Genomic DNA, 19,655 nt, shown 5'->3' with positions numbered 1-19,655 from the left:
ATGAGCTAAAGTTTTAATTGACATGTAATCCCTCTGAAGAATAAAATGTCTGTAGGACAACTGTTGCAGATTTTCTTGTCTCACCTCATCCTCCCACACCAGCTGAATGACATCACAGTCAGCATCCCACCACGGCTCGTCAAACTCCACAAATATTTTGTTGTTGGTTCCAAAGCCGAGCCTCTGGATGGAGTGCAGCTTGTGAAGAGGGAGAGGAGGGCGGAACAGACGTGTATGGTGTCTCTTCAAGTATCCTAACAAAACAGAAGTTTAAGGCATTTTTTAGCATATTCAGTGGCTTATTTCCAGTTAGGACTGGTAAACTGATCTGCGTGGGACTGCAGAGAATACAATAATAAATGTTTTTAGGACAAATATGCTGGAGAGAAATTACCTAAAGGCACCGTTACGATGACATGATCCGCGTTCATCCTTTCCCCGTCCTCACACTCCACTATTACTGAGCTTTGTTTCTCGGTGTTGCTCCAGAAGACACTCCGCACAGGTCGATTGTACCTTACTATGTCATCCGGGAGCTCTGACATCAAGTTTGCAATCAGACCTTCATAGCCACTATACAAAAAGGAAGACAAATAAAAAAAGATAAAAGTAGAATGTATACATTCTGCCCTGAATCAACATGCTTCTGATTAATAAGCAATAAAATTACATAAATTATTAAACTGACTTTTGCTGAAAGCCCAGCAGTGCTGGCCAACATTGTAGGAATGACTGGTAAAGAAGGAGCATAAGGAGATGGGGTCAGAGCAATACCTTTAATTCTACCCCAATTATACCATGAAAAACCAAAAAGTAAAAAATAGCATGGAATAAAGAGCAGGAAACATATTTCCAAGTAGCCAGAAGCTCAGTATTGGAGAACTGTAGCAAAAAAGTGGTATTTTAAGGTTAGCAAGTCTTTAGTATGACCACCAGACACAGGGAGGAATGCAGAGAATAAGCCTTTCTGTCTTACCATCACATATATAAACATGTGGAGTTCATTAAACACTATTCTAACTTTAAGTGGAGTTATGCACTTCAGTCGGAAAAGACCAAGAATGAGCTTTTCAGCAAACACTCGGGTGGGTTTGGTTCAAAACAAATGTCGAGAAGCACATCATTTCTGCTAATAGTTAAGGGACTTGTGATGCTGTTGTCTTTTTTCTCTTATAAAAACCATGGGAACTTTGTACAAGTTTTCCTCTGTGAGACTATGCTACTTCCAGAAATTATTATTGTTTTTATTATTATTATTATTATTGTTTCTAAGAGATAGGCCAACAAATGTGGACAGCGCTGTATGTGAGATTGTTCCACCACAACTACACAAAGTCAAAGTACATACCCTGGGAATGTACAGTCCAATCCAGGAAAGGTCTTGTATTGGCCGAAGGCCCCCAGACCAACCTCATCTAAGCTGTGTGACCCATTAACACAGCATTCTCTTTTCAGCATGCCGCTGATCACACACAGCTGAAGGGATCTGTTGGCTGAGTCGATGTCTTTCCACTTCTCCACACATCGTTGTCTCACCTCCACACAGCAACAAAACAAAACAACACCAAACAAAAAAAAATCATCTCAGATAATGCAGTCAGTCACGGTGGTTGGAAACCGATCTCGGAAAACCGAATCTCATAGATGAACAGCTAACCTTCATTTTTGGTTAATGATGTAAGAAACAAACCTCTGAGCGTATGAAGTCTCCCACACTGGCATAGGGTTCTCCCAGTTGATTCTGAAACTCTGAACTTTCATTCAGCAGCATGGTAAACATCTCCAGAGCTGGGTAGATGTCCTTCTCGCTCAGCTTCCGACCTGCACACATGACAGAAAGCAAAGAAATATTAAATTCTCCAGTTGATTACATGCATGCCACAGTATATAATCACGGATCTGCTTTTTCATACAGTGATAAAAACACATACTTTTTTTGATTTAGAGATAGGTTTGTTTCATTTTTCAAACTAACATAACAGATCTAATAAGTGAGCTGTGCGAGACTCAGAGTGTTGACTACCTGAACTGCTGAAGATGTTGGTAACCCAGGGTGTTTCTCCTCCCAGGTCGTAGGCCTGGTTTTCTGGGGTCAGAGCCTCTGGGTCCAAGAGCCCATAATGACGAGCCAGAAAAAATACTGGGTTTTCCTCAGAGGGTCCATGGATCCAGTTTGCCCCAATCTCAATGATTTTATCATCTACACAGGAAACATTTCAACAATCATTACAAAACTGGAATATTTTCTTCCCAGTAACTTTACTTCAACAAAAAGAGTTATACCAGTTAAATTTGTCCTGGATATATTAGACTGATCAGAGAAATCATACTGTTGCTTGCTTTGACCATAATATTTTCTTGTTTTTCCATAACAGAAAATATAATCTTTCTGCTCATAATTTCATAAATGATACCTCAACTACACTCTCCTCTCTGCGACAGTAAGCTTTAGCATGCATTTTAGTAATTATGTTTTAATTAGTTGTATGCTCTTTTTCATTTCTGAAATGTTTGCACAGCTGCTGTGTAAATTCTTCTGGGCAGACCACTGTATTTCAAGTTCTAAGTGTTAGATGAAAACGCTTGACCTCCTTCCACAAAGTAGTAACAAGGGCTACAGATAAGATCTTATTGTTCCAGAGTGGACACAGCCTTTGAAGTCTTTTTCAGTGCCAAGCACAGCGCAGCGATGTAAATGTTAGGTTATGGCTTATCAAAAACTAGGAACGATCTTCATGTTTTACAGATAAAGAGTATGGAACACGAGGAAACAGAAAAAAACAGGAAGCAGGTGGATCTGAATCACTTTTATGTTGGCCAACTTGCCCTCTTTCAGATCTGACTCAGGCATTCAAATGCACAGAACATTTGATGTCTCCACTAGAGCTGGAACGATTAATCAATTATTGAAATAATAGCCAACTAAGTGAGAAATGAATTAATCAATCAAAAGGTGTGCCTGCCACGCCTCTTATTTAAACAATGCAGGTGGGTTTGGTGTTAAACATGTGATGAATATGCTTCACTAAAGCCAAACCAGGCTCAGAAGAAGTGACTATATAAAGACAGGCTTAAGCAATTTAGGTAAATACATGTCCACACATTTCTTCAAGAGACCATGAGGTCGATTGCAGATTTACTGATGGTGTGGATGAAATGTCTGTGCCATATCTCACACTAAACAAGCAACATTTCTGATGGATGATTATGGGGAATTGAAGCACTTTATACTCAAGAAAGCAAACACTCCAGATACAATAGGAAACAACTGCGGGTTAATTGGATGCATAATTAGCCTAAACTATCCATCCATCCATCCATCCATCCATCCAACCAACCAAACAACCAACCATCCATCCATCCATTTTCCTACACCTTGCCTTTTTCCAGCTGTCAACAAGCGAGAGGCGGGGTACACTCTGGATGGGTCGCCAGTTAGCCTAAACTATACAATTCTAATAACTTAGAAGATCTCTCCTAAATCGTCTTTATTTGGTTTTAGCTATGGTTAATTTCTTGTTTGACTCGAGATGCCTTTATTTTGAAGGGAGAGTTTCCTGTTTAACTGTTGCACAAAAGGCAGCTTAACAGCAATGTATCCTGTTATACACAACCTGATACATTTAATATGCCTCTAACAACAGCTGATAGAGGGACAAGGTTTGTTTATGATGTAAATAGGTATATTGTGTGACAAACTGTGCATTTGTTTAACTGTATGCCAAAACTAAAGTTATTTTAAGCTCTAAACGTATTTTGAGTTAACACGTTGTGTTGCAAAAGTACACCAGTGAAGTGTCCTCCTTCATTTGGGGGCGTATTCTACAACTTATAAGCTTGACTTTATTGCATCTCCTTTGCTTTATCAGCCATTTATCCCTTCAACACATACATGTAATTGTCTATTAAAGACTTTCCTGTCAAACCTAGATCAAAAGGCCCCAGAAACACAGTTGAAAAGCAGCAATGCTCTCATGGATAGTAATTGCATAGGCTACCATGTTAAAATAATACAGGGACTTGACTGAACGCCAATATGAATCAGTGAGACTTAAATTAAGGGTGATAAAGACCAACACAGGCATATAAAATAATAATAATAAATAATAATAATAATAATAATAATAATAATAATAATAATAATAAATAAATAAATAAAGAATATATATCAAAAAAAGAATCACTGACATAACACATTGGTTTCTGATCAGCGTGACCGCTGACTGAACAGATAAGGCGCCGGGGTTAACTAAGCCTGGCTGTTAGCCTGCTCTGAAGCAGGCTAGTTGCACAGGATAGATTGCCATGGTAACGTGTGCTACTGGGTTTGTGAAACCGAATCGATCCCGATGTATTGCACCTTGCGTGTACTTTGTTAATTAAACAACCAACCAACCAAACAAACAAACAAACAAACAAACAAAAAACAACTGTTGCAAAAGTATATCGCGACATCTCATAAAAGTCTAAGCATATTTGTACCAATGACTCCAACCTGTGGTTTTAAATTTAACATCTGCATGGCAGGCTACTTCCAGCTGCCAGAGTTTGACAAAGACTCCTAACCTGCCTCTATTGTCAAGACATTTAAATTTCCCTACTAAAAGATGTTCATCTGATTTAAAAGGAATCGTCAAAATCAGATACTGTAATAATCAGGATGTGGTTGATCAGTTAGAAAGTTGTTTCTGAGCCCACCAGACTCACCTAATCTGCCAGTTTTAATTCGTCCTCCACTTCTTTCAGTTGCTTCAAGTATGTGGACATTATTGAACCCAGAAGTAGTCAGCCTGTGAGCCGCAGCGATCCCCGCTATCCCACTGCCTACGATAACAATGTTTACGTTCTTGTTTCCAGCCATAGCTGCAGCACACTTGCTCTGGATAACGGCCTCCTGCTACTTCCTCATGGCAAGACTCGCAACGGAAATATCTTCTGGTCCAGACTTTCAAAATAAAAGCTTTTTAAATTTCTTCCGTTAGTAAATAAATTATACTCACATTAAATTTAGGAAATTAAATATACATTTACCACGTACATGTATATGACTCACTGATTAAACAACCTAGCAAAAAATACGTAGCTAAGTTTCTATTAACTTATATATACACACTAATATATAAGCTATTAACTGTATATGGTATATTCATATTAAGTATTAGAATATAATTGAAAATGTATTTGTTTCAGTAACCCAGTTCACTAAGTGAAGAGTAATTGTATGCAGACTAATGTCTTCAAGCATTATTGATGATAAGGATTTTTCACATACAAGAAAAAAAAGGAAAAGATAATTTGTAAATTTCATATTGGCTTGTATAAGCTAATAAAACTTAAAAGTAAAAATCTTATTTTTAATTAATAGGTTTAAAATATTTATCTAACTAAATTTTATATTTATGACATATATGCATAAAATCTGCAAAGGTAAAAAAAAACAATAAAAACTTTCTGCTTTTAACTTTCTATATTAATAATTATCTTTTTATTTGTATGCGTTTCATTTATTCAGCTCAACTAATGATTTGTTTTACTGTGACTTTATGTACAGTACAATAACACCTACATTACACTTGCTCTTTGAAGCATTCCCAAAAATGATGCTATGACAGCATTACATAAACTGCTCAGATAGTATAGCCAGGCTGGTCGGTCTGCAAATTTATTTAACTGAATGGTTCTAAAGCATGGCATTAATAATGACCCCAATTCTGTCCATTTTCCTATAACGTTAGATGTAGGTATGAAGAAAACATTTGGGTTCTTTTTATGTTCATCCACGTCCAGATTGTGCTATGTCGCTTGTTGTTTTCCCTGTAGCAAGCATGGATGACATAATGCCCTTCTCTCAAGTCCATCCTTGGTGTTTGCAAACTTGGACACAGTGAAAACCTATCTGGAGCTCTAGTTTTTTTTTTTTTTTTTTACCTTCCGCCTCTGAAACATTGTATTATTTCCCTGCCAGAGAAAAATGGGTACAGAAACTAAAAAAATAACTACAATAGTCTCATATCATTTGACCCACTGACCCCAAATTCATCCACTGAATCCACAGTTACAGAGTATTTGTTACTTGCTGCATATATTTCAGGTTAATTAACTGCCTGTTTTTGACTTTGCCTCTTCTGATCCCCTTTCTGTATCTATAGTTTGTGTACCTTGCGCCAGAGTTTCCAGCTATCTTAACGGTCACTTATAAAAGCATACATTTATGACGACTCAGGAGTTTAATGTGTTCTGGGAAACAGCTTACACATTCTTTGTTCAACGATAAAGATGTTCCATAGCTGGTGTCACCTGATTAGAAGGACAACAGTTACAATTTCACGCTGAGGAGGGTTTAATTTTTAACTTTTCTGGTCTGAATGGAGGGGACTGGTTTTAGAGTAGTGAGAGATAAGTCTGTCGGCTTCCCTCCAGCCAGAGAGAAGAGCTCCATGGAGGGATGAGTAGTAGCACGGATGAGTGGCCTCTCCAGCAAACATCACCTGCAGGGGCTGAAGCATAACCATAAAGTCCATAAATGACAAAGGCTTTACAGATTATCTTTTTTTTTTTTTTGCATGCACACAGTCAAGACAAATATAAGCTTGTGTCTAAATAAAAAAAAATGTAATTTGTGAACCTGCTGCTTTCCTCTCGTTGGCAAAGGCTCCATCATGTTCTTAAAATTTTGCACTGAGCAACCGATTGCTGGGTGGCAGTAGGATCCCAACGTCCAGGGATCATGAAACCACCGGGTACACTCGATTCTCTTAGGTATGATGGTAAGGTCTCCTAAACACAGGAAAATATGTTAAAACAGACTATTTACAAACATAGATTTGTACTTTTGATTAAAAAAATACTGACACTGATCTCTATGAAAAAACATAAAATAGGAGAGTGTGGGCTACATGTATTTGTAGCTACATGCTTTACAAATAAATAATGAACGCCCTTATTAATTTATTTTTGAGTATCGTGAAATACTTGAAAGTCACCTTTGGCTCAGTCGTGACTAGTTGTCATTAGACTCATGGGTGCGCAAATGGTTTACCCTGTAAATATCAATGTCTATCAAAATGGTACAGTTACAGAAAACAATTGATCATAGCTCTACAAAAAAGTATTTTTTAATTACTTGAAGATACCATGTATGCATAAATCTACAGGGTAATCATAATTAGACTGTCTAAGTCGCTTTACAGGAAAAAGTTTTATAAATTCCTGTTATGAAAACAGCATCTGTTCTTATTTTTTTCTGATGTAAGGATCACCTGTGAATCTATGGATGAGCTCTGTGATCGAATGCCTAACTTCCTGCTCAGGAAGTGTTTCCATGTGCTCCGCCTCATGTCCAGAAATCCAACCGCAAAGAACATGGCTTCCCCTTTGGGGTTCATAGTCGACATGATGTTAGATTTTTCACTGCTTTGTGTGCTAGCTTATTAAATTTCAATTAAAATCTTTTTTGAGAAAAACACTGTGATGTTGCTGACCTTTCAGAGGATTCCACCACATTAAATGATGAGATCTTCCTAACCCAGTTTTTGCTTATATCTGACACATGGTCTGAAATATCCTTCTGTAAAAGAAAAAAAATATATATATCAATAAGATTGACTTAAGACCTGGTTTTTGGTTCAGAAGTGTTAGAATAATCAGCAAGAACTTTTTATGCTGCAGAAGTCATCTTGATTTAGGCTCTTTAGAAAAATCTCTACAATTGCGAAGAGGCGTTTTACAAACCTCATCATCCCACACCAGATAAATGATCTCACAGTCAGCATCCCACCAGCGGGATTCAAACTCAACATGGATTTTGTCACATGTTCCAAATCCTATTTTCTCAATGGACTTCAGCTTCTGGGCAGGAAGAGGAGGTGAGAACAGAGTTGAGTGATGTTTCTTCAGGTATCCTGGGTGAAAACAAAACAAAAACAATACAAAATTTAATGCTTTTATGAGCTTTATGGGGGGGAAAAAATCAGCTTAATAGTCCAAAAGCTTAACATCTGTAAACTACAAGAGGCTGTCTCTGTAAAACTCACTTCCTCTATTTGTACTTTTTGACATTTATGTGCTGTAGCAACACTCATTTGTAGCATCACATTTTCATTCAGCTGGATTTTTAGGTGCTTTTTAGGTAAAAAGCACCCTAAAATATCCTTGCAGATAAAGCCCAAAAGCCCAAAAGATCAAAATAGCCTAAAAATAGCCTAAAAGCCCACCTAGAGACACAGTGACGATGACATGATCAGCATTAATCTTTTCCCCATCCTCACACTCCACCGTCACAGCGTTCACTCCACTCTCACTGCAGCCCCAGTGAACGCAGCGTACCGGCCGACTGTACGACACCAAGTCGGCGGGGAGCTCTGACATCAAGTTGCTGATTAAGCCCTCAGAACCACTGCCAGACAAGAGCATAAATACGGTAAGTCAGACTACTTTATGGGTAGGGAGAAACAACATAAAAACTATTTGAGCTGCAGATATTTGGAGATTGCACTGAGTTTGTGCAACTCTGTATTTATCGGGGATTACATGTATTGTAATTCCTGATGAGTAAAAAAGAATTGAAGTGGCATCTCAGAGGTTAAACAGCTCTTTCTTGGTTTAAAAAAAATCCTATTAATTTTTGTATTTTCTTCTATTTAGTTTTCTATCCTACATGATTCAGAAATCGATTAACCCTAATTTGCAGAGATGAAAATTGCAAATAAAAGTCGCTGTATTTCAGAAACAAAGCAATTTTCTTAGTTATATTTTATTTCTACATTTCAGCAAAACATCCTGGAGTGTAAATTCAGCGACAGTCCCTCCCTCACTCTGGTGACAGCTATTTCTGGTTTAACATGTGTGCAAACCTTGGGAATGTGCAGTCCACTCCTTTTATACTCAGGTACATAGAAAATCCAACCAGATCTAAGTCCTCCAGTGAGTGAGTAGCACTTGAACAACATTCCTCCTTCAGCATAGTACTGATGGCACCCAGCAGCAGCTGCCTGGTGTGCTTATCTTTATCTTTCCACCTCTTTGCTGTTCGCCTTCGAACCTGCATAAAGGAATAAATAAATCAAAAACATCTGAGCACCTACATATCTCTGGTTTTCCTTGCTTTGGTGAAAAAAAGGAGATATTTCTTGATTTTTCTTCCTGTATGAAAATGTACCTCAGATCTCAAGAAATCTCCAACACTCGGCCAGGATCGTTGTTTGTGACTCTTGGACTGTGGAGTATTTTCCAAGAGTACATGAAACAAGTCCAGTGCAGGATTCATGTCATCAGGATTCACCTTCTGACCTGAATAAATAAATATATATATATATATATATATATATATATATATATATATATATATATATATGCCAATTTTAATTTGATTTGGAATGCAACGTGTTTGCTAATCCTTTCACCTGAACTGGTAAACCAGTTGGGAACCAGAGGAGGATATTCACCAACGTCCATGGCTTGATTCTCTGGCGTGAGGGTTTTAGGATCTAGGAGGTTATAGTCACGGGCCAGACAAAACACTGGGTTCTCTTCAGATGGACCGTGGATAAAAGCTGCACCAATTTCTATCATGGTATTACCTGTGGAGGAACACAAAAGATGGATTCAACTTAAAAAAAGTGTTAAACAACGTTGTTTCAAATGATTCAAAAGGGTTATTCCCTAAGTGGAAAATGAATTATAATCATATACACAACAATTACTCTAATTACATAATAATAATAATAATAATAATAATAATAATAATAATAATAATATCACAGGATAGAAAGAGACTACTCAAAAATTACAAATAGGCTAGTCTACTTTTTCTTAAACGTACAAAATCTAAAATGATGTTTTAAAAAATAATGTCTAATAGGTTATCTGGTTTTACTGTTTGCAAGTCTCCTAGAAACCAAATTGCAGACATAAGAGGAAAGGTATTGAGTTTGGTTTCTTACCCAGTCTGCCAGTTTTAATTCGTCCTCCGCTTCTTCCAGTCGCTTCAAGTATCCGGACATTAGTGAACCCAGATTTAACCAGCCTGTGAGCCGCTGCGATCCCCGCTATCCCGCAGCCTATTATCACTATTTTTGCGTCCACATTCTCGGCCATGTCTGGTTCAGTGCATCAGATTAATTTCTGCAAAGAGTTTTCTCCTTTTATTCACCTTCCACACTTCCGCTTCCCTGTTCGCAAAGACCCACGGATTTCTCGGCTTTATGAGTTACTAAGTGTAGATAAAGACTGGCTTTCTTGGAAAGTGATTCAGAGATGAGGGGATGAAGAACACACCTGAGCTGTACCTTTGCTCACCTGAGGCTGAACTGGTTGTTCATCCACAAAACCCTCCGTGTAACACTCCGAATGCATTCTGGTCTAGTTACAGTACAACACGTGACTTCTTGAATCCCCAAACCCTGGAGATTGTGAACAATTATGCTATAATGGAACCCAGAATTACTGATTTTATTTTTTGTGTGTGTGTTTGTAATATTATTTCTTTGGAAGAAGAAGAAGAAGAAGAAGAAGAAGAAGAAGAAGAAGAAGAAGAAGAAGAAGAAGAAGAAAAAACAACAACTCTTATTGCAAATGCAATTATTTCAAACAGGCTCTATCTTCATGCATTTAAAGAAAACAACATAATTTGTTATAAATTAGATCGTTACCATTCACAGTACTTTGACTTCTATTTTCTGAGAAGTTAAAGTACTGTTTTTGTCTGATCCTGTTAGGTTCATTGAGTTATACTGACATCTAGTGGGCACTAACTAACAAAGCAGAATATTATAATACCAAGTGATATGTCAAATACTTTTAAAGATTCATCTTTTTCAATTTTTGAAATTAATTTTGTGAGTAATTCACAGGTTTTACATTATATGTAGAAATACCATTCCACTGCAATTCAACTTATTTCTCTAAAGAAGTCACCAGATTATGTCAGTTCTTGCACTTCCTCTCCCATCCCGAACAAGCAGAGGGCAACAGTGGAGAGGAAAAGACAATGCTAAATGGGAAGAAAAAACTTCTATCCAAAACAACCCCAAAGTTCTTCTGCTTTTTATTTGTGTTTTCAAATGAATTACTTTTTTGTCTCATTTCTTTCACCTTGTTCAGATATTTTGTAAAGTTTTAGCTAGAGGGTGTCTTTATTTTTCACGAGTAATTCATTAAAACTGTATTAATGTCAGTATAACAATAATCTACTCTCAACAAAAGTCACCTGATTGTGACATCATTGAATAATAAATAGCATTTCCACATGTGAAACTGTGGGAAAAAGGAACTGGCCTCCTGTCAGAATACTTCCATTGTGCAATGTTGACAGACACACATATACATCCCATGGGAACTTGCTGGCAAGCAAAGGTTACTCAGAAAAACAATGCTTATCTCTTAGTGGAAGTCAGGGAAATAATAAAAAAAGGGTTTGGTTTTTGTTCTTACATTCTTTTGGTTTGAAACTTGCTGTGATTATTGTCTTGGTGCCAGTAGAGATCCAGGGATCAGCACAACAACTAGGACGATTTATTACAAATTTAATCATTACAAAAACAGGGTATAAATATGTGCAGAAGGAATTTTATCCAAAAATGTGTAAATATTAAAATTACATATACAAAGTGTGATAATGCATCGAGAATAAATGATACAAACTAGATCAGACAAAATGACAAGTATAGTTTTCAGTAAAAGCACTTGTTCAACTTTACATTCATCACAGTATTGGGAAATGGTCCCATAATAAAACAACAGTCATTAGTGTATCGCCCAATCCTTATATGCACACACCCACCCGCCCACAGACCCAATTACATTAGGTCATGCAAACAGAAACAGTCATACTCGGTCACTGCTGTGACCTCTGCCTTCGAGCTGATGCAGTATCATAGATCTCAGAGCGCTATACCTGCAGGAGAGAAAAAGCACAAATAATGTCACATACAAAGACATAAGAAATGGATTCATTAAATAGGTTTAATACATTATTAAAATTCAAGGGCATAGTTGGAGAAAAACTGAGATTAGCTAAAAGTCTCTTCATAGTGTGTCACATTGCTGGCCACATTAAACATTAAGTCTGATCTGAAATATTAAGAAGTTATTTTGTCATGCAATAAACTAACCTCTGTCAATAAGAGCTTTTCATTTCAGGATATGTTACAGGAAAGATTCTCTTCCGCAGAAAACAATTTTAAAATGCTAACGTTTCATTAGCTTCGCATAATGAAACATAATACTTGGAGTGGAGAGCTTTATTTTTTTCCTGCTGAGTAACTATTTACTTACTTCTTTGTAAGTTTAACTATTTCACGTTCCTCTTCCTCTTTGAGCTTCTCTACAAAGCTGTCTAAAACCGGAATTTCAAATTTGATGTACTGAGCAACCTATAAGGGGAAAGAAAAAAAAAAAATCAAATAAAAATGTAAATTCATTTTAGCACATGAAAATGCAATGATCTGAAGCTTTATTTGAACATTTCTTTCACTGTATGCTTAGAGTTGTCCTGAGAAAATATAAATCTCCATTTCAGTTTCATTTCTTTTGCACTCTCAAACAAATCTTTGTTTTTGAGCATCGACCTCTATCTAGCGCCATGCATTGTTTTTGTCCTGTCATTGTCCTACTAAATACTGAACCTCAATCCCAGTATTTTGTAGCCTCTAACAGTTTTTCTTCCACTATTTTCCAGTTTTTTCCCCCTCTATTTTCCAATCTACTTTGACCAGGTTTCCTGCTCTTGTCCCTGCTGGAAGAACACATCCTGACAGCATGATGCAACATGTTTCACACTGGGAATGGTGCAGTTCTTTTCCACAACACATCATATTTCGTGTGTAGGCGAAATATTTTGAAGAAACCTCTTTCATGTGTTTGCTGTGGCATTAGGTGAACTATAGAGGTTTCATATGAATTTTTTTGTGACTGTTCACTAATTATGTGACTTTTCACGGTAACTGTTTGCATTAAATTTTAGGACTTGAGGGATGTATTGTTAAAGAAAAAACCTTGGAAATCATGAATTCTTTTTCTACCACTTCACAATTATGTGCAAATTTATGTTGATTTATAAAACATTTCGCATTAAATTGCACATAAGTTTTCTCTATTTTCTAAGTCTGCCTTATGAATACTGTATTTAATTTAGGCATCTAAAAATGCAAAAAAAAAAAAAAAACTTTCTTCTGTTTAATAATTATAAGCTACTTTGTGTTTGTCTATTAGATGAAATGAGAATAAAAATATGGAAGCTTAAGGTTTTATCTTGGCAAAATATGGAAAAGTTCTAAAGATAAGAAGATTTGGAAAGCACTAAATATATCAAGCAACATCACAATAGATATTCAGTCATCTTAATCTGTTGTTAAATTTGTCCCAAAACAGGATATATCAGCTTCCTAAATTTAGCCCAACTATCCTTCATTGGCCCATTGAGAACTATCAAAATATTATAAAAAGGAACACTTATGTTGAACAGTTTCAGAGAACAAAGCCACACGATGAGCGATACTAAGGCTCACATCATATGTCACTTCCTCTCCCAGGTCGGCTTCTGTGATAAAGATTTTGGAGATTTTCTCACACGGCCCGTAGAGCACACGAGCGACCAGAGGGTGTTCATCATTCTTCAGTCGTGTCCTTTCTACCAGATCAGCACAAAAGAAAATAAGCTGCTTATAAACAAAAACAAATACCTATATAGCTACAAAACCATCGCAAATACAGACTTACCCCCAGACTCGTGTACCATGTAAAGGACAAAGTCTTCAGAGTTGTTTTCAACCTTAAATAAAACAAGTACTCATTATTTCAAGTTTAGCTTATCAGAAAAAAACTGAAGCCAGCATCTTGTTCTCACCCTAAACTTGTGTAGCAGCAGGTTGAGGACTTGTCCGGTTGTCATTGAGCTGTTTACGCGAACATTCGTGACCGAACCATAAGCTGGAGTGAAAACAGATGTCTAAATGAAGAAGAACAGATAAATCAATATGTTTGAGTAACGTACATTTTGTTTTAGTACAGAACCTCTCGTACACTTGAAAAGTTGAGTGCGTGTTCCTGAACATGAACGCGTCGGACATTTTGGCCAGGAAAGCAGTGGGAGAAAGGAAATCCTTTCATCTGCAGCTGGACTCTGTTCAACATCAACATCAGCTCATGCTGAATCAAGCAGAAACTAATGCGGGTAACTTTGCCTTAAGTCTGTTTTCTGTGGCACATAATGAAATCAGCCCACAGCAGGCCATTGTGAAACTAAGCAGAAGTACAGTCTAAGGAAACCACAGCCCCTCTGCACCTGGGGATATCTCAACGAGGGCATTTGTTAAAGCGACCACATAGCTGATTGTTCCGTTTGCTGCACCTTGTGGTTGTAGAAGTGGCCGTTGATCGAGAACCTGTGTGTGCGCAGGCGCTGCAGGTCTCCAGCAGTGTGTGTGTTTGACCTCCTCTGAACTCGCATGAAGGAAGCATCACTCCTGGTCCTCAGCAGCTGGGGGGAGTCCTCTTCCTCTTGACCCCCAATATCACCATCTAAAGCAAGAAATAAATTATGTTTACCCATTTTCAAATTTTTCATAAAATGCTGTTCCTGCATCCCCTCCCCACTCTGCATGACACTGTATGAAAAAGCAAAGGCGATTTCTCAAATAAATATTAGCAAGTGAAATGATTTAGACTTAAAATATTCAATAATGGTTAAACACTAACAACATTAACATTTTTTGTAAGAAAGATAGTCCGTTTGCTTTGTTTTATTACCTGTCTCATTTCCAGTTTCCAGAGACAAACGTATGGACTGAATTAAATCCTTCTGAGACTAAATCTATCAGAAATATGAATCACGCTGGGGCTTAACTGTATCAACTTAAGTTAGAAACAGCCATGAGGTTTGTGTTGAGAAAGTTTCTGCTTTGGAGCAAGAGTTTGTTTCCAGCTTTCGTAAGTGTAAAAGAGAGCACTAATGTCAAAGTTAAACTCGCTAGAATGCTTGGAAGATTAACAGCAAGCGGCCAAGAATTTTAACCCGAAATTACAGACTGTCTTAGCTGCTTTAGTCATGAGCGGTACCCTGTTAAAACAGCTTCAACAAACACTACTAATTCAGTACCAATATATATAAATGGTTTGTGATTAAGGTTGTTTGAGAAAAAGAAAAACATTCTCTACTGACTTCCAAAACTGCTAAAGCAAAATATCTCCAGCTGGTTATGATATCGGAATCTATGAATGCTGGGTATGCAATGTGCTTTAAATAGGACTTTCTTCCACCCATTCTCTGTTGGGACACAAAATGAAACCAAAGCAAGATTGTCTATACAACTTAATCTGTGACACTAGATTCTGAATGACAAAACCACTTAAATTTTCATTCTTAGACAATCAGCTTGATGCAACTATAAGCACTACTACATTCCTCGGTTACTGTATTTTTGTGATCCACTGAGCTGCTTGGACATGCTATTGCAGAGTTGTCAACACATAAAAATAAAATACGCCAAAAGAAAGTTTGCGTTGTTGCTTATCTGTCGCAGCAGATTGGAGCAACTGACCAAAGAGGCTGCAAAAGCCAACGTGATGGACATAAGGAGTGTAATTCTGTTTATTTATAGTGTTGCTGATCTGATCTGGAGTAGCTGGCATATGAGGAAACTATAACACGTGAGACAAGCTTTCCACAAGACCTGCTGAATAAAGCACCTGCGAGGGTTTAATCTCTCACAACGTGTAATCTGGTAATCTGCATTAATCCAGGAGGTCTCAGTGTGTGTGTGTGTGTGTGTGTGCGCGCGTTTGTGTTGGTAGGGAAGAAGGAATGGCTGCACGTGTTTGCGCTCACCAGCTGGTCTAGGTTCTCCGTTCACTGAGTTATTATTGGACTCTGCAGATGCTTGCTTTGCCACGGTAGATATTTCATTCCTGAAAGAGAAAAGAACGTTCATTTATTATTTTCTCTTAATTTTATGGCTGTTTGGCTTTTCCAGGAGTGGACAAATAAGAGTGAACGACAACCCATTGCATGAATATTGATTTAATACGTTTTTTCAGCACTTAAAAGGACTTGCCTGCTTTCCTGAGTGAAGACTGAAAGGAAATGTTAGTTTCTTAACCCCTCAACTATATAGCTGTTCACTGAGTCTAAAACACATATTAAAACTGTTCTCATGTCATTATGTCCAACTAAGTACCCACATATATTTTCAAATCAAATTACAATATTTTTTAAAAAGACCAACAATTTAAATGGTATATGCTAAGATTTTTTTTTTTTTTTTTTTTTAAACTTGTATTTATTTGTTATACTTACTGGGGAAAATATTTTTTTTATTCAAATATGTAAAGTGTTCAAATGGATCACTAAAAATTTTGCTTCACTTCCAACTCACTTATTGTAGACAAAGGTGTCCTACAAAGATCAGTCTTATAACCACTCCTTTTCATCCTCCATATCAATAATCCAATCCAAATTTCATTTTGATGGTGATTGTCAAAGTTTCTATAATCTGGATATTGGTCAGATAGTTTGACAGCAGTGTAATTTCATCTGCAAGGCTATTTTTTCAAGGAAGTGAAAAGCTACAATTAGCCATATGAAAAAGAGCAATACACTGATATAACTTAGCATCTTCACTGTGCTAACAATGACTTTTTCAGGTTTTCACAAGAGAGTATTGCTCTCACGTGACCTTATCGTCTCAGTTGAGCCCATCAAGGCCTCTGTATGAAGTACGGATCAGACAGCTTAACCTGTTCAGACGAAATCTTTCGTTGTCATCAAACATCTGAAGTCTTATTGGTCGGCGGAGTCCCCAGTAAATGTTTAGCAGCCCCTCTAGGATGAGCTGTCCATCCTCCTGCACAAAGAGAACCACGCAGAACAACAATAATCAACAGAAATGTTCAGGGAGGAAATCCTGCTTGGCCGACGGCCACGGCGGCTCCGTTTCAGGTGTACGTGCTGGAACAGTTGCATTCAGCTGCACGGGGAAGCCTTGAAAACTGGAGAAAGTCAGCCAGGTTGGGCTGTCCCCTTTTTCCACAGTGGAGGAGTACAGTCACGTCTGAGGCGACATCAGAGAAGAGCGAGTGCTGTAGGTCACGTAGACGCAGGGTGATGCTTTTAATTTAACATCATCAATGGGAATAACTTTAGAGAACAAAAATAGTTCTGAATAACCTTTACTTCAGGGAAAACTGTTATAATTTACGTCTATGACTTATGTAGGAGAAATAGTAATTGTAATGAAAATCTTTTGACCTGAATAGTTTGGCATAGGTCAGCAGCTAATTATGCTTATTTTTCATAAAAACAGGAAATAAATTACACTGCAGCTGTGAATATTATAATTGCAGACTAAGAAGGCTCTCTGTTCCCCCAGTTTGATAATATTTGTTATATAACCACCATTTCTAAGTCATTACCCGCGACACAACATGAGTCTTTCAACATAGGCTTTACTTGTTTCAATCAGATTGTCACGGAGATCTTAACACCAAAGTTAAAAAGGATAAGACAAAAATTAGTTTTTTATAAGTTAAAAGGTCGGCCTGATCAGGTGATGCAAGGTCTGGGTTTCTGTTTTGCCTTTGGGTTAAATTCTACTCTACAGAAAACAAACCACTGGAAACATCAAGAAAACAGCAAACGGGAGAAATGATTCAAGAAATGTTCAAAAAGCTCAGTCAAAATGCAGTAAAGCTTCTGCTTTAATCATTTACTTTAAATAGTAAACATACAGAAATAAAGGTAAACACTGGGTAAACTTTACAACTGCAAACTTTCTCATACTTCTTTCAGACTTTTGTTACATTATCATTACAAACTTCCATGTATGTTATTTGACTTTAATGTGACCCACACAAAGTAATTGTGAAGTGGAAAGATAATTGTTCCTTGTTCTCCTGAGATTTTCCTTCTGTGTCTCAGTTTTATGTTTATTTTTTTTTTTTAAATATGAACTTTCCTTATTTATTAAATGCCTCTTAAAATCCCCCCAAAAGAAAAAGGTTGATGTAAATTAAGCCTCAAGCTCACAACACACTCTACAAGGATTTTAGTTTCCTCTACCAGTCAGTACATAAAGTCCAAGTACATTAAAGCACATCTCTCATATGTCTAAATAAACAAGAAACATTTTGTTTTTGCCTGAATGCCACATGATTGACACATATTTTTTTTCCATTTGAACTCCTACTGGTCTGTCATAGTTTCATAACAAGATTATATTTTTATATTAAATTCAACATGTAAACATTGTTTTTGACTTCATTTTAGACTGAACAGCATGAGGAAAGTTACCTCCCCTCCAGGCAAAACACTGGACAGAAACATTTCTCTGTGTGTGCGTGTGTGTGCGTGTGCGTGTGTGTGTGCGTGTGTGCGGTTACTCCAGGGCTTCATTGTTTCTGCTATGTAAACACAGAGCGCAGCTGCAGCACTGGACTCTGCTAACCCGCCACTCCTGCGTTTCCTGAGCATGCACAGACACACCCTCGAATGTACATGCTCGCACCGAATCACACAGATGTGAGTAAGGTCAGCGAAGCTATTTTTGGATAAGGTGGTTAATCACTGTGTTGCACCCAGCCTATAAAGCCTGGACGCATGCTCAAGTCCTCTCATACTCTGCTGCACGGATTAGACGGCACTCAGTTTATCCCAGCATTCAAAGAGCCCAAACTCAAACACTGAAGGTGAGCAGGATTCTTCTTTTTTCTCTTTGTTTTATACAATACTATCAACATTTTACAATTAAAAAAAATAGCAAAGTAGAACTCCACTGTTTTGGCAGCATAATATTTAAGTTTTTAATGATAAATTAGAATAACAGCAAACAGAATTTTAGTAGTCTCTAACAAGTTTGTTTTTCTTCTTATTCCTGCAGCATGAAAAACAAGAGGCTGCTAATGTCTCTGCCTCTACTACCCACAATTACTGAGACACTGGAGGACCTGCCTGTCCATCCCTCCTCCTTGCAACAACCCCAGGGATCCCACTCTCTGGACGACTACATGTTGAGCATCCAAGCCCTTGCGCGGCCTGTCGAGGACACGAGTTACGGCCCCGTCAGACTCCAGAGGTCCCCCCGGCAGCATCAGCTCTCTAAAACCGCCCGTGTGTCTTCACGCACACCAAGGACTTCCAGAGCAGCCAGTCTGCCCTCGCACAGCACAGAGGAGTTTTCCCTCAGGATGAGCAGAGAACGAGACAGCAGGGGCAAAGACCCCGTGGACTGGCTCTTTGGACAAATAAGGACTTGAAGAGAGATGCTGCTATTGTCGGACATCATGTGGGTACTTTGCTGGAGCGAGGAAATAAGTTCGGAGGAACCTCAGGATGAACTGCTCCGCCATGGCTCATGATAATAGTGCAGATGTAACTTATATATTTATATTTTTATTTAGTAAAGACTCTATGTGGTCTATGTGTTTACAGAGTTTAATATTTTTTGAGACGTAAGATGTGGTTTCTAATAAAATGATAAAATATCACAACTTTCTTTCTGTTTTTTTCCTTCAAGCAATTTTTATCATTCTGTAACTTTTTGTCCCGCATAAAAGAATTATCAGGAGTTAATGAATAAAACAAAACATTTTAATATATATATATATATATATATATATATATATATATATATACACACATTTTTATTTTTTTATTTTTCCAGACA

At 37.5% G+C, this 19,655-nt stretch overlaps 3 protein-coding genes across 5 annotated transcripts in view; all 3 read right to left on the bottom strand.

Annotated features, from left to right (window-relative positions):
• Positions 1 to 4,938, bottom strand: part of LOC106944797 (peroxisomal N(1)-acetyl-spermine/spermidine oxidase-like) — a 10,374-nt gene extending 5,436 nt beyond the window's left edge. Inside the window, exons 1-6 of the mRNA XM_015028060.1 lie at positions 4,708 to 4,938; positions 2,024 to 2,200; positions 1,691 to 1,821; positions 1,349 to 1,536; positions 395 to 573; positions 85 to 254 (exon numbers count right to left, since the gene is read on the bottom strand). Coding sequence (XP_014883546.1) covers positions 85 to 254; positions 395 to 573; positions 1,349 to 1,536; positions 1,691 to 1,821; positions 2,024 to 2,200; positions 4,708 to 4,861 — 999 coding nt within the window. The 5' untranslated portion in view covers positions 4,862 to 4,938. The remainder of the gene's footprint in view (positions 1 to 84; positions 255 to 394; positions 574 to 1,348; positions 1,537 to 1,690; positions 1,822 to 2,023; positions 2,201 to 4,707) is intronic.
• Positions 4,939 to 5,643: 705 nt separating this feature from the next.
• Positions 5,644 to 10,481, bottom strand: LOC106944798 (peroxisomal N(1)-acetyl-spermine/spermidine oxidase-like). Of its 2 annotated transcripts, XM_015028062.1 has the most exons (11): positions 10,151 to 10,480; positions 9,942 to 9,993; positions 9,402 to 9,578; positions 9,158 to 9,288; positions 8,853 to 9,040; positions 8,214 to 8,395; positions 7,732 to 7,901; positions 7,482 to 7,567; positions 7,260 to 7,372; positions 6,626 to 6,777; positions 5,644 to 6,497 (listed from the first exon to the last, which is right to left on the bottom strand). In XM_015028062.1, exons 3-11 carry the CDS (start codon positions 9,568 to 9,570, stop codon positions 6,348 to 6,350), a joined length of 1,341 nt encoding a protein of 446 aa, XP_014883548.1. In that variant the 5' UTR covers positions 9,571 to 9,578; positions 9,942 to 9,993; positions 10,151 to 10,480; the 3' UTR covers positions 5,644 to 6,347. The 2 variants fall into 2 exon arrangements, with proteins under 2 accessions (XP_014883548.1, XP_014883547.1); XM_015028061.1 differs by having other exon boundaries at positions 9,942 to 10,481.
• A 654-nt stretch (positions 10,482 to 11,135) lies between these two features.
• The window catches only part of rassf4a (Ras association domain family member 4a), a 31,493-nt gene continuing 22,973 nt past the window's right edge, over positions 11,136 to 19,655 (bottom strand). For both annotated transcript variants that reach the window (XM_015028063.1, XM_015028064.1), the window contains 8 exons: positions 16,732 to 16,838; positions 15,824 to 15,903; positions 14,348 to 14,517; positions 13,844 to 13,945; positions 13,717 to 13,768; positions 13,506 to 13,627; positions 12,274 to 12,371; positions 11,136 to 11,893 (listed from right to left, as the gene is read on the bottom strand). In XM_015028063.1, coding sequence (XP_014883549.1) covers positions 11,824 to 11,893; positions 12,274 to 12,371; positions 13,506 to 13,627; positions 13,717 to 13,768; positions 13,844 to 13,945; positions 14,348 to 14,517; positions 15,824 to 15,903; positions 16,732 to 16,838 — 801 coding nt within the window. In that variant the 3' untranslated portion in view covers positions 11,136 to 11,823. The remainder of the gene's footprint in view (positions 11,894 to 12,273; positions 12,372 to 13,505; positions 13,628 to 13,716; positions 13,769 to 13,843; positions 13,946 to 14,347; positions 14,518 to 15,823; positions 15,904 to 16,731; positions 16,839 to 19,655) is intronic.

The sequence above is a fragment of the Poecilia latipinna genome, unplaced genomic scaffold, assembly GCF_001443285.1.
Source record: "Poecilia latipinna isolate Pla-1442-1.1 unplaced genomic scaffold, P_latipinna-1.0 Scaffold113, whole genome shotgun sequence".
NCBI classification, from domain to species: Eukaryota; Metazoa; Chordata; class Actinopteri; order Cyprinodontiformes; family Poeciliidae; genus Poecilia; species Poecilia latipinna.
Note: the sequence above shows the minus strand (reverse complement) of the source record. Positions and strands in the feature narration are given on the sequence as shown.